At 47.8% G+C, this 21,418-nt stretch overlaps 3 protein-coding genes across 5 annotated transcripts in view; 2 read left to right on the top strand and 1 right to left on the bottom strand.

Annotated features, from left to right (window-relative positions):
- The window catches only part of LOC109541846 (chromatin modification-related protein eaf-1), a 6,824-nt gene extending 1,679 nt beyond the window's left edge, over positions 1-5,145 (top strand). Inside the window, exons 3-11 of one of the 3 annotated variants that reach the window (XM_048669615.1) lie at positions 1,502-1,651; positions 1,982-2,153; positions 2,212-2,390; positions 2,449-2,566; positions 2,639-2,688; positions 2,786-4,294; positions 4,362-4,412; positions 4,466-4,544; positions 4,614-5,145. In XM_048669615.1, the coding sequence (XP_048525572.1) occupies positions 1,502-1,651; positions 1,982-2,153; positions 2,212-2,390; positions 2,449-2,566; positions 2,639-2,688; positions 2,786-4,294; positions 4,362-4,412; positions 4,466-4,511 (2,275 nt within the window). In that variant the 3' untranslated portion in view covers positions 4,512-4,544; positions 4,614-5,145. Of the gene's footprint in view, positions 1-1,501; positions 1,821-1,981; positions 2,154-2,211; positions 2,391-2,448; positions 2,567-2,638; positions 2,689-2,785; positions 4,295-4,361; positions 4,413-4,465; positions 4,545-4,613 lie in introns of those variants that run through there. The other 2 variants (XM_048669617.1, XM_048669616.1) reach the window with 2 other exon arrangements.
- Positions 5,146-5,504: 359 nt separating this feature from the next.
- LOC109541702 (serine/threonine-protein kinase N-like) lies at positions 5,505-18,259 on the bottom strand. Its single transcript, XM_048669882.1, has 25 exons — positions 18,005-18,259; positions 15,579-15,700; positions 15,303-15,520; positions 14,862-15,079; positions 14,568-14,801; positions 13,358-13,617; positions 12,955-13,301; positions 12,735-12,899; positions 11,961-12,217; positions 11,675-11,917; positions 11,430-11,619; positions 11,014-11,374; positions 10,247-10,949; positions 9,872-10,118; positions 9,681-9,797; positions 9,495-9,622; positions 9,065-9,436; positions 8,711-9,004; positions 7,821-7,991; positions 7,220-7,505; positions 6,946-7,156; positions 6,664-6,883; positions 6,494-6,601; positions 6,301-6,441; positions 5,505-6,091 (listed from the first exon to the last, which is right to left on the bottom strand). Exons 1-25 carry the CDS (start codon positions 18,023-18,025, stop codon positions 5,948-5,950), a joined length of 5,778 nt encoding a protein of 1,925 aa, XP_048525839.1. The 5' UTR covers positions 18,026-18,259; the 3' UTR covers positions 5,505-5,947.
- Positions 18,260-19,097: 838 nt separating this feature from the next.
- The window catches only part of LOC109541802 (Krueppel-like factor luna), a 149,479-nt gene continuing 147,158 nt past the window's right edge, over positions 19,098-21,418 (top strand). Inside the window, exon 1 of the mRNA XM_019910769.2 lies at positions 19,098-19,782. Within this exon, the coding sequence (XP_019766328.1) occupies positions 19,681-19,782 (102 nt within the window). The 5' untranslated portion in view covers positions 19,098-19,680. The remainder of the gene's footprint in view (positions 19,783-21,418) is intronic.

Below are 21,418 nucleotides of genomic sequence, written 5' to 3' on the forward strand. Positions count from 1 at the left end.
TCTGTAATAAAAGACGTGAGGAAATTCTGTCTTTTTTAAAGACAAACATTTTTGAGGCGAAATACCCAAAAAGAAGTTTGTAAAAAAATAATTAATGTTGTCACTTTTGTTAGTTTCAAGGAATGGCCTCGAAAATCTCTTTCAAAATCTTGTCAAGTATTTTGGTTAGCAGGTGCGCAGCGAGTATTTAAACCATTCAATTCTCCGAAATGAAAAACGTTAGACAATTAGGGGTTTTTGCGTCAAATCGAAGAAAGCGTGCTCTAAAAGTCTTGAAAATATCAACGCGCCCTCATCATCAGGAATTTTTTGAGAAATCTTCAAAGTGCGATGGAACGTTTTAAGAGCCTTTTGCGACTGCTGGCTTAAAACGGCCGTTTCTCAGCAGTGGATGGAAGCAAGTTTCTGAAAGATCTTGCGCATTGTGAATGAAAATGCGCTTTAGCAAAGGGAAAAATTTCGAACTTCCGTCATCAACAAGCGATTTTAGACACATTTTTAACAACACATCAACGACTCCAAAAACGCCTTTTTGCATCGATTTACCAAAATATTTATCTCTCATAAACGAAAACCGGTGGAAAATTTTGGATTTTTGCATAAGTAGAGCAAATCATCCTTTAGACGTCTAGAAAATTTCGTTGGCAGAGTTGAAAGTATCGATGAACTTCCGCCATCTTCAAGCAATTAAAGACCAAATATCCAGTTTCAATGAACCCAATTGCCGTCAATTCTGTTCCTAATTGGGAAAAATACGAAGAGTTGAAAGTTTCGAATTGCGACCATCAGCAGGGCTGAAAAAACATCTAATTTAAAATAGAAAGCTGAAGATTCAATCCAATTGTTCTGCATTAATTGGTGTTTGCGCCTTCAATTGCGCTGATTATTTTCATAACTGTAGCAAAGCGAGAACAGAAAGTCCACGAAACACTGCATTAAGAAAAGCGGAATTTCTCGGGCGGAACGGGATTTTGGCAGTCAACCGAACTCCTTGTTTAATAAACCTAAAATGCCATTAACCCAGTTTAGGTCCGTTTTTGCCCATCCAGCCATGCAGGAACCAAATTGGCAAACATTTGCCGTTCGAATGTGCGCCGCAAATGCACCTTGTCTGGTCTGGTGATGCATTAATCCACCTATATGGCCATGGTATGTTGATATGAATCCCAACCATTTAACCGCCGCTTTGAAGGCGCAAAAAACTGGTCGTTTAGGGCCCGAAAACAGGGACTTGCATGCGGTTGAAGTTGACACGAAAGTTGAGTTGTTGCTCAAGATATAATGAATATCTTGGCACGAAACATTCGCTGCATATAAATGAGTTTAGTTGATTAAACACACGAACGTAACTGATGGCCGAGTCAATTCGCCTTTCAGTAGAAAAAATTAATAATTAAACCGTCGGAAATTCTGCCAGCTGGCCATCGATTTCATCAATAATTCAAGCGCGATTGCGGCTATTTTTGTGGCCAAATTGGAAATACTGATCGTTTTTTTCCAGGGATGTCCAGTCGAAAATGTCCCAGATTGTCAATGCGATTGGCGAAGCCTCTGCCCATGCCCAGGGCCTTTCCAAACCCATCACCACTGCTGATCGACTGCGGAATTCCGAGTATAAATTGTATCTTTTGATGGATCCCACTGCCAACAAGTAAATATTTTTTTCCGCATATTTACCATTCATATTGGGGGGTTTTGGCTCAATTCTCACGTGCTGCTTGCTAAAATCTATTAGATACGCAACAAGCATGAATTTCTAATGCAAATTGCGTGGAGGTTCATTGATTCCTCAGCCTCATCTTCACGCCACCTGCAGCATGGTAAGTGGCCCGTTTATGGGTGCTTCACTTCACTGCATATCACTGATAATTTCCCGCATAGAACAATGGGGAAACCAGGCCATCGGCCATTGAACCCTGAAGGAAATTTTGCGGGCAAAATGAGCAAAACCCAGTTTCTGATGTAATTTTTGGGTTTCCAGTGGCAAGGGCGCAGTGACCGGAATGCTTAAAACCGGCACAAAGGGCCTGTACGTCTTTGACCGAAACGGGCAACACTATCAAGTGTCGCCCCAATGCGTTTTGGACTTTTACATCCACGAATCGCGTCAAAGAACCGGACTAGGCAGGCGCCTCTTTGAGCACATGCTTCAGGTGAGTGAACTCTGAGCAGGATTGAGGCTTTTTCGACGAACCACTCACATGGTTTCAGAGGCAGCAAATAGAGCCGGAAAAAATGGCGATAGACCGGCCGAGCGACAAGTTTCTCGGGTTTCTCAGCAAGCATTACGGGCTGAGTGCACCGGTAAAACAGATGAACAACTATGTGGTTTACGATGGGTTCTTTCCCAAGACGCACGAAACTCCGGCCCATGTGGATGTGGACAAAAGGTAGGCGGTCTAAGCGAAAGTCCAGCTTTTGGTGCGACTAACTCTAATCCCCTAACAGTAACCCGGTCACTCAAAAACAGTCGGCCAATGGGCTGCAACAGGGGGGCAACAGCATCCTCCCATCACAAACGTATGGGCGCTATGGAGCCGCCCATCGTCCTTGTAGCATGGGCCAGGTACACTAATCACTAATCCTTTTCTAACCGCCCTTTTCTTTTAACATGCCCTTAATGCGGTCGCTTTTCCAGATAATCCATAACGATTCGGCTGTTGTTCATCGCAACAAAGACCCCACTGGGTAAGTCAACATGCTGCTTAATCCTCCCTCCTTTGCTCACTTTCGCTCGAGAAGCCTCTGTGAAATGCTTGCTGAATGCACGTTTTCCTCCCTAAAGGCACGCTTACCAGACCAGTCAGAGTTTACCCAACGTTCCTCTCAATTATCCCTCCTCACTCTACAATGCCTATGGGCAAGCGGCTGCAGGCGACTACGATCGCCCCCTAGTAAGGGCAAAGGCGCCTCTGATTCCGCAGGCTTTCGACGGCAGTCTCAGAAAGGGGGCCCACGCCCTACACGGCTCAGTCTCTGCGCCCGTTGCCCAAACGGCACCAAGTGCTCAGAGTCTGGCATATTTCGGATCAGCACCTCGGGCCGCCACTCCAGTGCTCCAAACCAATCAACAACTAGGACTGGGGGCACCTCAAAGCGCTTCGCAGTTTACGCCAATGGGGAACGAAATAAATGTTGCTACCCCTCAGCAATCTGAGCAATCCTACCAAGTCCCAGCTCCGGGTCAAATGAACCAGCAAACCTTCCAAACCGGCGCTTATCAGCCAATGAGGAACGAAGCGAATTTTTCGATAGAGCAGTACCATCAAGCTCCGCCTTCTAGTCAAATGAGCCAGCAAAACTACCACACTCGCCCTACCCAACAAGCGGATCAGTACGTCCCTTATCAGCCAGTAGGGGCGGACAGTCCTCAAAGTGCTACTCAGTTGGCGCCAATGAGGAACGAAGCAAATTTTTCCCCAACGCAGTACCACCAAGCTCCGCCTTCTAGTCAAATGAACCAGCAAAACTACCAAACGCTCTCGACTCCAGAAGCCAATCAATCGGGCGCATATCAACCCATAGGAGTGGGCAGTCGTCAAAGTGCTACTSAGTTTCCGCCTATGAGGAACGAAGCAAATTTTCCCACAGCGCAGTACCACCAAGCTCCGCCTTCTAGTCAGATGAGCCAGCAAAACTACCAACCTCGCCCTACCCAAGAAGCGAATCAGTCCGTCCCTTATCAGCCAGTAGGAGTGGCCAGTCCTCAAAGTGCTACTCAGTTTACGCCAATGAGGAACGAGGCAAATTTTCCGATGCCGCAATACCAACAAGCTCCGCATTCTAGTCAAATGAGCCAGCAAAACTACCAAACTCGCCCTACCCAAGAAGCGGATCAGTCAAGAGAGCTGGGTAGACCTGGGCTGACGCCTCAAAGCGCTGGCCAGCACTACCCAGGTGCGCCTTCTACTCAAACAAATCAGCAAATGGGCTTCTCCACTGAGGGCAACCAACCAGTGGGGGTGGACAATCCCCCTGTAGGGAATTCAGCAGGTTTTAACCAGATGGGCGACAACCACTACCAATCGCCGCCTGCTCAGCCAATGAGGAATGACGCAAGTTTTTCGCTGCCCGCGCACAGTGGGCAAGCGGCCCAATCCTACCAAGCCCAGCCTTCTGGGCAACCAATCGAGGCGCCCAGCGCTCACTTGCTAAGCAGCCTAGGCCAGGCGCCTCCGAGTATTCCGAGTCAAACGCACATGGATGGAAGGCCAGAGTTCCAAAACACTAACCGGGTGATCCAAAGCTACGTTACGGAAAGCCCCCAGTTGTCCATGCCCAGGGACCCAGCAAGGTAATTCCGGGCCAGAGCTCCAAAGTAAACTTTGGCAGACTGTAGATAATCGAAAGGCTTTTTTAAGGAGCCAACAATCGGAAGTGGACCTCTCCAAAGGCTATCCGCCCCAACACTTGTAAGCCCCCCGATTCCCTGTCCTCACGTGTCCTAATCTAAACGCGTTTCCAGCCAAATCCCTGCGCAAGCCAGACCGCCCATAATCATCCGCAACTAGTTCCTCGAACACATCCTCAAATTCCCGTGCTAGGTTGGTGCTTACAGTTTATTTTTGTGTGATCGTTGAAGGCATGCCCGTTTTTTTGTTATTATTTCGCAGGCCCCAAATCGCCTCCCAGTAACCACCACATGCTCCCGATCCAAAATTCTTAGCCAGTACTTGTTAAACCGATTGCAGTGACGAGGCCACGCCCAAAGCAGACAGGCCCAACTCGCTCAACTTTGAGCCGCCCGAGGAGAAGTTGAGCGAGCCGGAAGAGGAGGATCAGACTGTTGATGGGCTCATTGAGGAGGAAATTCAGAAGGTGACCGTTGCGCCGGAGATGGAGCGAAGGGGTTCGAAGAGTCCGGGGCCGGAAGCGGCCGGGTTAATGACGCCGCGTGACCTGGGCACGCAAGGCTTGACCGATGAGGGCTATTTCGACTTGAAGTTTTTCCACAACCGACTGTGGTAGGACCATCTACATTCGGCCGCTTTCCTGCACTGTAGCCTCGACGAGGTAGTTGATAAAGCCGTGCGCGCAATGTGTCAGTTTTTGAATTAATTTGCTCATTTCTTGTGATCCGAACCACCAAAGTTACTTTAAATAAACGCTTCAGACAGCCCGTTAACAAGGGTGTTTTTGTTCGAATTTGTTTCTCATTAAATCCTTCTTCGCAATCCAAATTAAGCGAAACATGATGAATAGTCGATGATATGCGGGTTATCAGGCGTTTTGTCCGGACGGTTCGGTAGCCGTCTGCAGGTGCGACAGCAAAATGGCAAAATATGTTTGAAAAAATTAGAGCTACTTACATTGAATGCTGTCTTCTTCGGTAATTGCTGCGCAACATCATGGCTGTGCTGTGCTGCTACTCCCGTCATTTTTCCGCAGAACACTAGGGTCCATTTGCATGTGCGCCTAAATTAAGGAAAGTATAGGATTAGGGAACAATTTACAATCCACAGCTTCCAAGACGAACTGGGGGAACGGAAAAACAACAAATGAACTCGCATAAATATACCGTTTATGTTAAATCTCTCATAACAATGTGGGCTTATTTTAGTGATGCTTACCGCTATAAATATAAATTAAACTGTAACGACGATATGTATTAAAGCGCCGGAAAATACTCCTCTACCCTACATGTTAGTAGCAAATATCTATATACAAAAAAGTGAGCATACACGTTCCAACAGGCACTTTCACTTATAAAATATAGTAACGATTCCTTACGATAATTATTGAAAAATGTACAGTGCATCGAATACTCTGTGGTCATCATTATTGTTGATTCACCATCCAATCCAAGCTGCTGGATTGGGATCATTCACTCCGGGTTAGCTTTAATTAGACCAAACGTCCAACCAGTAACAATGCGCTTTTTGCATCATTTGCTTAATTCAAATTTGGCAACTGAATTTCTGGCTTTCACTCGCTTCCAATGGCTGGGTCAGCACCAATCGGCGATGTACGTAAAGTCTCGGAACAGGTTCTGGTCCTGATTGGTCAAAGGCCGCGGCTCTTTTGGAGGCGTCAGTTGCGCCTTTTCCGATGTGAATTCTTCGTCAAAGTTGCTCACATCCTCCATGGAATGCTGAGAACAACAATCAATGATCTTCGGCTAACCCAAGACAAAGCAGGAGCAGGAACAGGATGGAAAGGGCTTCAATTGAAACACTCATGGAGGGTTTGCACAAAAATACGCAAATTGTCGTAGTTTAAACGCGAGTTCATCGTCAATACAGCAAAAACCTCCACAGTATGAACGCTAAAGCAATTTACCGGTCGATGGTAGGTACTTACCACAGTGGGTACAAAAGGAGGCGGCACCCTGCGATGCAGCAGTTCTTCCCATTGGATGTGCCTGAAGAACGCCTGCTTCTTCACATCTTCTGCGTCGCGCTCACTCGACCCCAGCCGTCTGTCCGGGGATTTGCGCAGTAGCTGCAAACAATCGCTGAGTCAAATCGCCCAAATCCTCAACGGATCAACTCACCCTTCTCATGATCGCAATGGATTCCAGCGACAGGAACCGGGGATAGCGCACCTCATCGTTCACTATCGAGTCGAACACTTCCTCCTCATCGTCTCCAGGGAACGGCGACTAAAATTCCAAAAAAACCAGCTCAATCAGCTAAAAACAGCGATGTTTTACACGGCACGAACCTCCCCGACGAGCATCTCGAAAATGAGCACTCCCAATCCCCACCAGTCCACGGCGCGAGTGTACGACGTTTCGGTTAGGACTTCAGGGGCCAAAAATTCGGGAGTGCCGCAAAAAGTGCCCGTCCGGTCCAAGTAGCCCATGCCCTCTTTGCACAGTCCAAAATCGGCGATCTTCACGTAGCCCTCAGTGTCCAGGAGCAGATTGTCTAGTTTCAGGTCTCTGCAATCAACAGGCCACTTACACCCATCCAGACGCCGTTGAAGATTCGAGATACACTTTACCTGTAAATGATTTTATTCTCGTGCAGATACTGCAGTCCCAAAACGACGCAGGCGGCATAGAAAACAGCACGAGGCTCGCTAAAAACATCGGCGTGGATGTGCATCATCAGGTCGCCTCCTGCTGCATATTCCATCACGAAACACACGTGGGCGCTCGTTTGGAAGCAGGCGAAAAGATTCACCAAGAACGGGTGACGAATACTGTTGGCCACTGCACAAAAACAAAAACCGCACTCAGGTCCTCCCAACCCACACTATGAAGAACCGCCCATACCTTCAAAAATCCTCTTCTCGGACAGAAGCGACTCGACCTCGTCCCTAGCGATGATGTCGCCCTTCTTCAGGGCCTTGATGGCGAAATATTCGCCGGTGTTTTTGTACTGGGCCAAGATCACTTTGCCGAAATGACCGCGCCCCAAAACGCTGATCAGTCGGAAGTGATCGCAACACATCGTAGTGGTTGGGGGCAGACTTTGCGACTGTCTTCGGGACTCGTAGGCGCTGTCTCGGTAGCTAACCTCGCGAGCCACTGGGCGGCGCGCCACTGGCTCAAACGACGGCTAAAACCAACCCAATTTCAGCCCTAATCCAACCTGCCATTGGGGCAGTTATTTAACTCATCTAACTAAATAACTACCCCCCCAGCCTATGGGGCTGATATAGAGGAACACCCTGTGTGTGTTAGTAGTTGTGTAGGTTCATGGCTCAAGACCCGATTAATTTACTCACTAATCCCCCACTTAAAAGCCACATGCTGATTAGTGCGTACATAAGTAGTGGGCGTTACCAAGCAGGATGGGAGGGAGGGGCCAGTTTGGGGATATGGAACACGTTAAACACAACAAACACAAAAAGAAAACAAACAAACTCAGTACCTCGTCGTCAGGAAATTCGATCAGCGGTTGGGGACTGGGGAGAACGAAGTCGTTGGGGAAGACGACAATGGGCGTGGTTGGAGTAGAGGGAATGAGGAGGGGCCCGGGCCGTGCCCTACAACCCTCCTGTTCATCCTCCAGAAAGTCAAATTCGCGAAGAGCTGCGGCGCTCTGCAAACACGAAGCACGATTGTTCGTTTTAACAAAGGGAGGAACGTTGTGGGACGTTAGAGCGAAAAAACCACCTTGAAACACTTCCCTTCCGAAACAATCAAAAACTACTTGAACTAGTCTAGAAAAAATCAAGTACATTACGGTGTCAGTGTGAATGTAAAGTGGGTGTGAGTGGAGGTGGTAGTCCTTTTACCTCTAGACACATTACAGAGCCTCAACAACCTACAAATGTACTGGGGGGACTCTTTTAAGTGCCTCACTTACACCACCCCTTTTCAATCGGTGGTGAGCATTTGCGCAGACATAGTCAGCCTTGCAGTATTGTGAGGTGAATTTAGAGCCCCACTTGGAGTTTTGAAACTTATTTTCATATAAACTAAACTCAGCTCACAAAAGTGTCAAACCTTTCCCCATTTCGTCGCCATTTTTATGCCCTTGGCCCTCAAAACCGGGTGACACACTTAATCAAATCCTGGCCCTTGGACACAACTCCCACATACAGGGTGAGTTTCATTGAGTAGATCATTCAAACGTGCAATTCTTTGTACATTTCCACCCTGATTTGAGCCCAAACTCACCCTGTATATGCAGGGTTATTCATTATAACTCGCTCCTTTATTTTGTTATTTTGAAAGATCGAGAGGTGATTTTAATCCTCCTGCCTCCTATATGGAACAACCCTGTACAGTAGTGGAAAACAATGTGGCCTGACTTACCTCAGGATCCAGCCTGGGTGGGACGGGCGGCGGGGGCACTGAAGGGGCCTCAGTTCGCTTTTTGGCGATGGGCGGCGGGGTGCCGTCGGGGTAGGGCGGCACCAGCACCCAGTCGCGCGATGGACCCTGTGGGGAAGGAGTGGAAGGCGATTGGAAGGTGGGCGGCACTTTGGGCGGCGGAATGGGCAAAGCCACTGCCAGCCCTAACGGGCGCTGCCCGCCCAAACCGAAGGACTGCGGATCGGGAGTTTCCCCCGGAGTCTCCGGCTTGTCCTCCACAACGGTTGCGTCGTTCTGCAACACGGTAAGCGCAATGGTAAGCCAGCTGTGGACAATCCGTCGACTTTCGCATACCGATTCGGCGATTTCTGGCGTGTTGGGCGCCAGATTCTGCCTGCTGGGCACGCGGTTCGACTGTTTCATCCATCGACCCCACGTCACGATGTTGATGTTCATCTGCTTGGCCCTGGGCATGACCTGCTTGAAGATGCGCTTCTGTCTTTGCAGTTTCGGCCGCTTGGATATCATCGGGTTGAGGAACTTAATCTCGGCAAAAAGCAGGCCTTGCGGCTCCAGATGCAACACCATTCCGTCGCGGTCATTATCGATGAACTCTTCGAGCCGCAGAAAAATCACGCCGCAAAGCGAGCGCCAGTCTTTCCAGTAGACGCCGATTTCCAACTCCCTGGACTTGTCCAGCTCTATGGAGAATCGCTGGTCCCAGGCCTGCAAGCGTCGCCTTTTACCGCTTATTCACATCTTGTTGTTGCCGACATGTTTATACCTGTTGCGAGCACTGTCTCCAGCTGGTCTGCGCCACGGTGTTATTGTCCAGCTTCAACAGAGCCATTATCTCGTCGCTGACGTCCTCCTTCACGCTGTAGCTTTTTGAGGAACTCCTGCCGGTCACGCCTGAAAAACCGACCGGGATTAGCCCCGCCTGAAGCGCAGCTTCAGGACGATTAAGAACCTTTTTTGAAGAATCTCAAATCCATTGGACTGGAGCTGCCGTCCGACTCCTTTTTCGGCCGTCCAGGGACTTCTTCTAGTAGATCTTGGCAGCCCATTAGCCTCACTTCCAAGGTACCTTAAATGGTTATTATAAGTTAAAAATAAAAACTGAATAAATCTTCAAACAACCAGAATAAACTGAAAACTCACCAGTAACAGCAGCACACCGATTGAAGGTGCTCATGGCATTGTGCATTTTGTTGCTTTCGCTCCGCACTGTAAAAGGTTGCAAGCTGGTGTAGTGGACAGATGCTGGACTGGAAGTGGGCGCATTGGCCAGCTCCTCCTTCAGCTGGGCGGCAATGGGCGAATCGGGCGGCAGCTCCGCCTTGCGCTGCTCCAGCGACTTTCGCAGCAGGTCCAGCTTCATGCTGCTGGCGCGCAAACTTTCCTGGGCCTGGACATTAAGAGAATAATCACAAATGCGTTCAAATAAAAGCGAGCAATCTTTGGTCGCCGCACTAACCCAATCAAACAAAAATCTAGCACAAAAAAGGTCAAACGCGCGTGTAGAAACTAAATCTAGATATCCGAATAAAGCGCCTGTTCAGGCTTGTCGGGGTCGCGAGCTTTCTGCTCGAGAAAATCTTTCCAGTTTTGGATGTAGCGGCCACTGGGCGGATCGCCGACGCTTCGCGTCCTATTCCGACCGCCCACCGAATGCCAGTACGACTGGCAATGCTCGCATAAACAGTCGGGATTTTTGGCCGGCCCCACATGATGGCCCGGCTTTTTCATAACACTGACCACAGTGCCGAACTTGCGAGCAATCGAGCGCGGCTCCGTGTAAATTCCCGGCACTATCATAAAAGGCGACCGCAGGTTTGGATCGCCACTGAGCCGCTGCCTCAAGGTGATCGCGCTGGGCGACTGCGAAGTCGGACTGGAGTCGCTTAAAGAGCCCTGATCTTCCCTGGCCGGCTCCTTCGGCCGCTTGGCCTCCACTGGAACTGGTTCGCAGGACTTTACCGATCGGATAAAAGCGTCCCTGACTGTATTGGGCAGGGCATTGACGGGGCTTTTCTGTCTGGCCGGTTTGGGCAAGGGGGCGACATCGCCCTTGATGAACGTCCAGCCCTTGCCCGAATCGTCCGAGTCGTTGCTGTCGCTGTCCTTCGAATCCCACTTGTTCTTTGCCCGCATTTTGTTCTCGATGTACTCCCGCATTCGCTCCTGCTGAATCTGCAACTTCCGCTCGCTGAGCGGCGATTTCAGCGACTTGGACGACCTGCATCAAACATGACAAACAGTTTTCCATGAGTTTCAAAATTCGCGTGCCGTCCGGTACTTACCCGCGATTCTTCCACATTTCCTCCATCTGTCGAATGCGGAGCCGGTCCTCAGAGTCGGCGTACTCAAAACTATCGCTCGGCTGGACGCTGGCCACGCTGGAGGTGTCCAGCAAGTTTTTGCGCTCAAACTCCGGCGCCTCATCGATGCTCTGGGCGGCCTCCAATCGCCTGCGAGGCACGAAATCCAAACTTTCAGTGGGCGCGATGCTGGATCGGCTCATCATCAGGCTGTCGATGTCCGAAAATGTGTCCTTCCAGCTGGTGTTGGCTACTGAGTCGTAGTCTTCCGGAATGGCGCAGCTGGAAAGCGAGTAGCTGGTCCAGGAACGCGGCACGCTGGATACGCTAGCGGAAAAATCGCCTGCAACAATATTCCATCATCTTCAGGAGTTCATGCAACAACGCTCGCAAATTACCAATGTTCGAGTAAGAGCTGAGCTTGGAGGGATAGGCCGTGCTGGAGTTTTCATCGTCGGACTCCTCCTTCTCCATGGAGGTGTGAGTTTCCAAGGGTCTTCCCATTGAAAAGGGGACTTCCTGGTGAAAATCGGCCGCTTTTTTCAGGTAGAAAGGCAGATCGCGCTCATCAGCCTTGCGATGCGTCACCTGCAATCACCATCCGGTCATCCTCGGCCTGAGAACGTCGACTTTTGGCACAAACCCGCATTTTGTCGTTCTCAAACACCGTCTGAGGCGTGCTGGCGCTTTTGCTGCCCTCATCGCTCGACTCACTGCTCGCATTCGACTCCATCTCAGTCCCCGTGCAGTAGACGTCGATGTGCACGGTTCGCGGCTTCTTCAGCGGATCGCTCGACTTTGAATCGGCTGGCGACTGTTCCTTAACATTCTCTTTGGGGGATCGGCGCAACTTCGGCGATTTGGCCAACCGCTTGCTCGACTGAAACTGTCCATTAGGTAAATGGGGCTTTTGGGGCACAGCCCGGTACCTTCATGCTGTCCAGACTGTCCGGCGTGAAGGTCCCAATGGACGATGTGTTTTTGCGCAGCGGTTCCGTCAGGCCTCTGCGCTGGTACCTGCGGACGCTTCTGCTATCCACCGAGTCGGTACTGTTCATGCGCAAAAATGGCGACGTGCATTTATCCACCATTTCGAAAGTCTGCACCGAAGCGTCCTTTTTCTCCTGCATCGGCGCTTTGGACGTCCCCGATTTAGAGGGCGCATTTGTGGGCAAAAGTGGCGCTTCTGCAAAGCGTTACGTAACCACACTAGTGTTGGATTGATGTCAATTCAGGCTGATTCAAAAGTCGCGCAAGTCCGGAAGATAAGAAAGTGTTTCTATTGGTCGGATGCTCTGTCAATTCGTCCGACGTCGTGTTAGGTTGAGAAATGTAAACATTTTCGAATTGAGCGGGTTCATAAACGAAAACAGCGGGTGCGGTTTATTCGACCCGGTGTCAGTTTGTTTATCAACAACTGTAGTGTCGTTCTTTCCCCCCATGCAAAGGAGTCTGTCTTTCCTTGTCTCAGGTCAGTTCTTACTGAACGCCCTGTCAGGAGTCATTTAATACGTCCGCACTTTTTTATGAACGCTCTCCAAACACTCGGCATCGGACGTATGTCTAAAATCTGCCACCAATGGAAACGCTTTCAGATTGATCTGTTTTTGAAGACATCTTTACGTCAATTTGAATCAATTTGGGATACTAGTGTGTGTGTGTTTGTGTGTGTGTTCTTTAACGTGGACTATTCATCAATCTACCTTCAGGAACCGCGGGAATTTTGCAACAGTCCTCATTGGGGTGCCAGTGGTGGCACCACGGGTCCCCACAGCCATAAAACCGCTGCGAATGCTTCTGCAGGAATGTGGACGGGGTTTGACAACGCAGGCTCTGCGTGCGACTGCAGTGGGGCGACTGGTGCAGCCCTGCAGCAGGGAACCAGAGCCGTTAAAGCCTGGCCAACCAGCGCCGGTTACCCACCTTGCAAATTGGTGGAGAGCGTGATGTTGCACGTGCTGCGGCACTTGCGGTCAAAAGGCGGCATGGGGCGGCGCGGCAGGCTGCCCCCTGAGTTGGGGCTCAGCAAGTCGCTGCCATACCCCGAAGAGTCGTGGATGAGACCGCGCCCTATTAGCTCTGGGGGCAGCGAAGAGGCCACTTTTGCGGCCTCCTTTGAGGCCTCGTCTTCATCCGGCCTGATCAACGGCGGCGTAGATGTGAAGAACATGTTCCCTTTCTGGTACCCTCTGGTATAGTCGGTGCTAAACATAGCGCTAGGGGGTTGCAGCCGCGGCGGGGTTGTAGTTGGTGCCGAACTGGGACTGTCGCTGTTAAAGTGTTCATTTTCCCCATCCATGTAGTGAATCCACTAGAATCGACTTACTGGTTTGAGGCGCTAGTAGGCCAAGTCTCCGGTCGAGCATCCTGCGGCTGCTCATTCCAGCTGTAGGTCATGCGGACACCGCCAGTGGCGTCGTCGCGATCCGTGCTGGTGCGGGGCCGATTCCTGGGGTCGTCCGCCCCTGGATGCGAGATGGTAAATTCGGCATGAACCGAAAAATGGGTGGGCGGCGACGTGGGGTCTCTCGGGTTCATCCTGGACACCAGTGGGGCATTGTCAGGCCGACAGATGGTCCGGACTCCCCATTACAACACCACTACTAAACGCGGTCAGGCTAATTTTAACCGGTTGCGCTTCGAAATCACTGCAATAATAGCCGACTGTCTCGGTTTATGATTAACAGGTAAACCACTATTTTTAGGCGCGGCCACCAACATGTGGACTTATGTAAAACAGTGCGGGAATTGACCCAATTTGGCCGCAAAGCTGCCCGCGAACAGGCCATACACCTGGAAGAGTGTTAATAATCCAGCCAAAGACCTGCGTGATTATCACGCATAAAGATACACCTGTGGTGGTTTCGTCTTCGCTTTGTGACCACGATTTTTGAGCGAAACACTTCCCGAACACTCCTACGCGTAAACAAATGCTATTTTCGACAGCCGCTTCTAACCCGAATGGTCGCAATCCGCACTACGACTGGGACAAACTCCGCTTAGACGCGGTGGAAAAACTATTTCTAGATCGACTACTAGTCGTACGCGTATCAAGGGAAAAGAATCAAACGCTTAACCCTCGCCTAAACCACTGTTCACGATGCCAAAACGCCAACAATTAAATCGCTGCCAAGCCCCATTAGTTCCACAACATCTGGGCGAAGTTATAATTAAACCAGAAAAAATTCAGATTGTGGAAAAATGCTCGACTCTAACAGCAAACATTGCTGGCGCTAATTAAGCGCGGTGCTGACAAGCCGATTTGCCCATAAACACTCTCATGTGGGTGTAGTTTTATGCTCTCTGTGAATCTTTAAAATCAATCAAGCCATAGATTGAAAATAAACCCATAAACAAAGGCCAGTTAGATCTATAATTAGCCAAAGAAAGTCAGTTCAATAGTTCACTCTCGTTTGGCAGAGGTTTAGCTGAACTCGCTTCAACCCAATTGCGGGCATCGAATGCTGAACTTTTCAATACTGAGTAGGGCGACCGACCAAAGATTAATAAAAAAATAGACTCATATCAAACCTGACCTCTTGCAAAGCTTTGCGATTCTCGCCCCGTTCTTTAGTGCCGTTCTGCAGCAGTTTGATGACGTTTTTGGCGCCCTCCACCACGGCAGCCTCCACTCGGAGCCGATGCTTCAAGTCCTCGATCCGCTCGTCCAGCACCGGCTCCAGATCCAGATTCATAAAATCGCCCCCATTCGATGTGAGATCGTGCACCGAGCCGGAGGTGCGCGATTTCGAGTCCACATCGTGTTTCATCTGGAAGCACCAACATTTCCCCATCTCATTCGACAACAGAAGACAAACCCGCCCACTCACTTTGGTGATCTTCATTTTCAAATATTCTATCTTCTTCCGGGAGTCCTGCAGCATCTGTTGCGCCTCGAGCAGCAGTTTTTTGTCACGGGATGTTCCAATGCTCTGGATCATGTTCTCAGCGCCCTGCTTCACCTTCAGCTCGATGTTGAGCTGCTTCTCCAGGTTCTCAATGCGGCTCAGGTGGTTCGGGCTCATTTTGTCCAGCCGATGAAGCGAATCTAGAAGCCAAAAGTTTACATCAAAATAACTGTATCAAACAGTTTTGAGTGGAACCGTTTCGAAGCGGCATTCACGGCCAGTTGAATGACCTTCGCAGACCGGCCGGTCCACAGGCCCGATTTTGCCTCCGGTGAATTTTTGCTCGCAGATACCCGTCCGATTACGTTTCAACTGGCCTTCAACGGCCGCACTAAATGCCATTTAAGGCTATTAAGGGCTTACCGCCATTCGATGCGAAGAGAACGTTGGTGGAGGGCGAAGTCTGGCCCTGGGTGAGGATAATTTGCGATTCCAGCTCGATGAGCTCATTTTTCAGCTCGGTGAGTTTGAAGTTGGAGTTCTTGACAATGGTGGCCACGTGACTGAGCGACTTGCGATCAGTGGAAACGCCGCGCAATTTCTCCGCTCCTTCTTTGATTTTCAGTTCTTTTCGAATTTCTCTGAAAGAAACCGGCGCATTGAGGGTGAAGGTATAACTAAAGTTTAATAGAAAATCACCTCCTAATGATGTCTTTGAGCTCCTCAAGCTTGCTTGGCAGTTGGGAGTCGGTCAGGTGGTCGGTCGGAAGGCCGTACTTGTGCGACAGCTCATATACGACAGGGTGTTTGATGTAATCACCCTAGAAAAACATGAAAGTCGTTAAGAAACTACTAAAAGTAAACCAACAATACGAAGAATCGACGAGTTACACTGACGTGCCTCTGAAGAAGCTAGCGAAACGCCAGGACCAAATTTCTATCAATAACAGCCTAATAACACGAAAATCGTAATTTTTCTACTTTTCTAAAAATGAGAACATCGATGGTGGTTCACTTCTCATCACATGTTGTGTGTAGAGAATTAGAACCAACGAGTTTTCGATATTTTACAAGTTTCTATGAACGACGGTGTAATAACTAGAAAATCATATAAGTCGTTTGAGTGTTTTGCGGGTTATTAGAGCGGCGTAAATAGGAATTTGATCCTGACGTTTCGCTAGCACGCATGGATAGCATCTTCAGAGGTTTGTGCGTAGCCGAACCACAACTAACCACGCGTGTTGGTGAAACGTCAGGATCAAATTCCTATCAACAAAAATAATCGAGTTTTTTTTGTCTCAAGCATCAGCAGCCTAAAACCAATAAAGTCTAAAAATAAGCGTTTTTGGAACGAATGGAAAAGTGAACGGCGACTGGGAAGCCGGTAAACAATGCAATGGGCCAATTGTTAATAACCAGAAAAGGAATGCTGCTGGGAAATGGGACATTGATGGTATGAACGCAACGATCGCAGGAAACACCGCGTTTTGCAAGCTCTGTTCGGAATTCGGAGAAAATTGTATTCGCTTGCTGATTATGAGGATTTTATTTCTGCTATGGAATAGTCAGAAATTCACCATCAAGCTAAAACCAGCATAAATCCTGCAGCCCACCTGCTGACTCGAATGGCCGTACTGGCCGTTTCCGTCTGAGCCTAATAGAAAATGCAGGGAATGAATAAACGAAACATCCGCCGTGCATTTCAAGCAGGGAAATAAATGTTGGAAATGCCTTGAGAGGACTGAAGACTGAATGAAGTCTTGCGCTGAGACAGGCCTTGAAACAGCTAGGGAAAAGAAACGAATCCACGCGCTTATTAATGGGGAAAGAATGCTGCCAAATCGGTGATGAGGAGGATTACGTCCTATCTTATCATTGGAACAGGTACTCGATGCAAACAACTCTACTTGAAATGTTTTTTCAGGTGACTGAAAATAAGCTCACCCAATTAACGGACACATTTCCGGCCCATGTGTGATAACTGCCTTTGGCCAGCCGGTTCTGGACCTTGGCTTTGGGCCGCTTCTTCAAAGTGCTGTATTCCATTGTCTACGCACTATCCGCATAGTCCTAGTGCTCGTTTTTTTCGGGTTAAGAACCGCACGAAACAGACAATGAAACCGCTTGCACTAACAGACACCTGCCTAACTAATTACCGCTAATTAGATATATTAATTTTTATCTGGGCCACTGGGTTTTCACTTGGCCAGCCAATCGCCGAGTCGACTCAGCGAATTATGGGGGCCTAATACGAGAATCCTTTGCATCTAGATCAGACGGTAAGGGACCGAATAGAATCCCTTGAAATACAAGCACGTATCCCCGACCGCGCCTATTTTACTGGCTTATTAAATAGGATGGAACAAAGCGTGAAGCCTCACACAATTCGCGTTGCACACTTGAACTAAATCATGAATGATGACTCGTTTTTATCAATTTAGATATTAATATCCAAAGGCTTATCTTTGGGTTTGTTTGTGTAGTGTCATAGACGAGGAGCATGTGTTGTGGTCTCCTCAGGGTTCGTTTTGGCTGTTGGAACCCACAATCCTTCAGATGATTAGCTGTTAAATGAATGGCAAAAAATCTAGCCAAACAAGTTTGGCCTGCTGTTCTTCTGCCCAATGACTCGCCTTGAACCGATGGTAACGATTTTTGGGTGGCGCCAAAACCCATACCCAATGGACTTTTTTGGTGTATTTTTAAACATTGCCAATCGGCAATAAATGCAGCATTTTTAATAAAAATACACCTCCACCAGATGGGTAATTAACTGTGGAAAATAATCCAGAAGCCTGAAGAGTTGCGGGCATTGAATCAAGTCCAAATCGGTCGAAAACCCATTGCAACAGACCTTGCTTGGATCTCATGGTGTAATTGCCTTAACAGGTCAGGGAATTGCATACAAATGACAAGGTAAAACCCCATAATTACCCATATTATTGAAATCTAACCTAAATACCATTTGCTGGGTATAAACATTGCCATTTCCCATGGACAGTGATGGGTATGGCACGAAGGGGGCGCTCTACATTTTCTGAGCGGTTGTTCTGAGCCGTTGCCTCAGAATCGGCTTGAAGACAATGTGGGCCGCTTTGGGAATATTCCCAGTGCCCGAAACTCACCTGAAAATACGTGTCGGCCATCTTGGTCGTGGGAAAACTTTACATCACCTCGTTCAAAGCGATTTTCCGGCACTTTCCGCGTTTATTAGCTCGCTATTTAATCGACCGACATAACATCAATAGATTGTGTAAACAGAAAAATATTGATTGATTGGGTTTTGATCGCGCTATTGGCCGATAAAGACAATTATCTACAAGTACAACATACAGGGGCGCCTTTGCGCACTGTACTGGCAGCCACTGTCGCCAAATGACCGGCATTGAAAGTTACCAGGCGCGCTCTGAAATCCCTAGAATTTCTCAGTTTGGCAGTCCATAGTCGACAATGGCGAACAGCCAGTGTGAAAGTAGGGACGGGCAAAAAACGGCGAATGCGAGTGTTTTTCACGTTGATGGTGAAAGAAAACGACAGTGAGTTGAAGGGGAAATTGTGGCGAACCAAGTTTCTTTATCGAGGAGCTTCTCAAATGGAAAATAGGCAACAAGCTGGAAAGGTCTGTAAATGGAAATGGAAAGAAGGTTTTTGCATGAAGCAATCACCAAGGAAGGCCAATTGGTTGCCATTTGGCCCAAAAAAGCGCAAATTGCCCCAAAAAGCGTTAAATTTTGTTCTATCCTGACATTGACAGTTTACCCCCAATTTGACCAAATTCCTCATCATTAGGCGCAACTGACTGCAGTGTTGCCCCACTTGACTAACAACTTTGCTTAGCGGTGTTTGCTGTGGAAAAGTGGTTTTCCATTACTCTCCACGCATTCACTATTGTTCCATAAAATGACAGAGAAAGCGATCGTCGTTTCCGGTTTGGGGAAAAAGCTGCTCAGCGCAATAAAAAACGATTTGCACAAAACACATCGCTGAGAAAAGTTGTTAGTTGAAGGATTATTTATGAAGTGAGTAAATTGCCAAGTTCAAAGGTAAATTTGGAAATGGCCTCAGGTGTTCTCAGTCGGAAAAAAAATTCAAATTCTGTGCACCTGAAAGGACATCGGCAATTAATCCAGCGATATTAATTTATCTAAGGAATTAGTTGTTTTGAAGTTGACGAATTTGATTCTTGGTAAGGAGCGAATCTATTGCGCAAAAGCTGGCATCAGTGCCTGGCACTGCAGCACGAGTCTCGGTCTGCTCATTCGAACACGATTCTGTCGGCAGTCTTGCTGAATCCGAAGTGGAAGCGTGTGGGCTCCTTTGCAAAGCGACGTGTCACGAGACGGCAAATTGCACTTTTCAGCCCCAAATATCGTGAAATTGGCCATCAAAGTTGCGCCAGTCCTGAGCACAGTGGTCGGACTCGCTTCTGAGCTAGATTCTACGATCAGTTTCCTGCTGCGACGGGCATAAACGCGCTTTTTCCTGCGGTACGCGTTCGGTTTTTCCACAGAGTCAAAGTGTGCGTGCAAGCCGAAGCCAAAGGACCACTCTTCGACTAGTTTTACTCAAGTTGTTGGGCCGTTTCCGACCCCCGGTTTTTCTTCTGGATTATTCTTCGCTTATTTCCAGTCAGCCAGACCCTGCCTGGTCTGTTTACTCTAGAATAAACAAACGAGAAATGCCGGCTCAGTGTTGTTGACCATTGAACGTCGCCGCATCGGTGTGATGGAGTTTTCTATAGTTTAGTGTTTTTGTTGTGAGTTTTCATTTATTTTTGTTGATTTGGATTACGCCGACCGACATGGATATTCTGCCCAGCGTGGACATCTTCAAGGAGCTGCAGGACATTAACGATACCGGCTTCTTCACGGCTAAACCCAGTCTGGATGATCATTGGCAACAGGTATGCTTCTTTTGACAATTGTTCACCCTCCAGCAGGAAAATTTTTGGTTTTTTCGGCCGGCTTTGCACCCCAAATTTCACGATTTGTGTTCCCATCCATTGTAAGAATCATTTCGAAGGCCCACTCAACGAACTGCGTTTTGGGCTCAATTCAGTCAGGAGTCAGTTGCTTTTCGATAGTCCATCTGGAAAGTTTTCTGTTTCCGTTGAGGTTTCAATAGCAGTTCTAAAGAGAGAGGAGCTAAAACTTTCAAAAGTGGTTCTAATTATCTCTTCAGCCATTAAGATATTTTAGATGGACATTCTGGGAAACTGTTTTTATGGGTTTTGTCAAACCCCGAACCCCCAAACGGAGTTAAAAGTATGAAAAGCGAACGCCAAAACCGTCGAAAATCTTGGATAATTCTAAGGGATTTTTTGATCAGGCGTTTCGAGATCTACCTCTGCATCTTCGGGCGTCAATCAAAATTTCCCATTCGTGAACATTTTCTATTATATCTCGAAAACGGGGTAAAATGTCGAAATAATCATTAGAATGTTTTCGATAGAGCGTCTCGAGCGCTACGCTTCCCTATTTGGTGCTTATGCGAAATTGATTGCGGTTGTAGTCGCGATATCTCAAGTAAATAACGGTAAGTTCAAGACGCGGTATCTCGAAAGCCGTCGAAAATATCGAAGAAGTCCTAAGCACTATTTCAATAGAGCGTTTTGAGGTTTATTATGTTGTGCTGAGGCCTCAAGCTAAATTGCTACTTTTAAGGGCAACAATGACATTTTTCAAAATATCTCGTAAACAGCGAAAAATATACCAATAATCAGTGGAACCTTTTCGATAGAGCATCTCGAGAAGATTCTTCCTCTCAAAAGCCACTTGCTAAATTTTGGCCCTCACTGCAGCAAAAATCCCAAATTGATCGCATTTGCTCAAGTGAGCCCATTTTCTCGTTGGCTAAAGAAAATGGCACATTCTCAATGGAAAATCCAGGAAATGTTTGAACTGCACTGCGAATCTCCAGGGTCTACCGAGCAACTTGAAATCCATAAATAATGGACTCAACGGTTTTGTTTGTTAACAAAAGCGCTCGTATGAACAATGTTAACAAAGCATGGCGCTTTTTTGAGCCTACAGTCAATAATTAAATATACCGACCTATAGAACATGATATCATTAAAGTGAGTGCGTCAAGTTTCACCGTAACCGACCAAACTATTCACATTTGTGTTAAAACGTTCTTGACTTCGTTCCTTCTTTCGTAAAATTCAGTAGCGTAGGTGGACAACCAAATTTCATCCATTTTAGTCCGTTTCCACCGAAAACACGATATCAAATATAAATCAATCTTACGTAAATTATAAGCAGTGTGTGAGCTCATTCGGTGGATCATAAGAACACTATTTACTGACACGGGGATTAAAACATTAATTTATCCTTATCGGCACCATTAGAGCGAGATACAGTTGAGCCCATATATAACGAACTTGAAAAATGAACTAAAACTGGTTCGTTATACCCGGAGTTCGCTATAAGCCAATAATAATACAAAAACACGTGGTATATTTTATTTCGTTATTTTTACATAGAGTAGTAGAAGTTAGTAGGTATGACTAAAAAGAACACAAAAAGATAAACAAAATT

This window comes from Dendroctonus ponderosae, unplaced genomic scaffold (genome assembly GCF_020466585.1).
Source record: "Dendroctonus ponderosae isolate FM_Combo_2020 unplaced genomic scaffold, Dpon_F_20191213v2 Dpon_F_20191213_9, whole genome shotgun sequence".
Classification (NCBI taxonomy): Eukaryota; Metazoa; Arthropoda; class Insecta; order Coleoptera; family Curculionidae; genus Dendroctonus; species Dendroctonus ponderosae.

Bases quoted from the DNA above. Each gene is read 5' to 3' on its own strand.
- LOC109541702 (XM_048669882.1), bottom strand. From the start codon at position 18,025: ATGGCCGACACGTATTTTCAG. The intron at 14,802-14,861 runs GTGAGTGGGCGG...TGGTGCTTCCAG, and splicing joins TGAAAATGAAGATCACCAAA to ATGAAACACGATGTGGACTC. The intron at 13,302-13,357 runs GTAAGTCGATTC...ACACTTTAACAG, and splicing joins CCTACTAGCGCCTCAAACCA to CGACAGTCCCAGTTCGGCAC.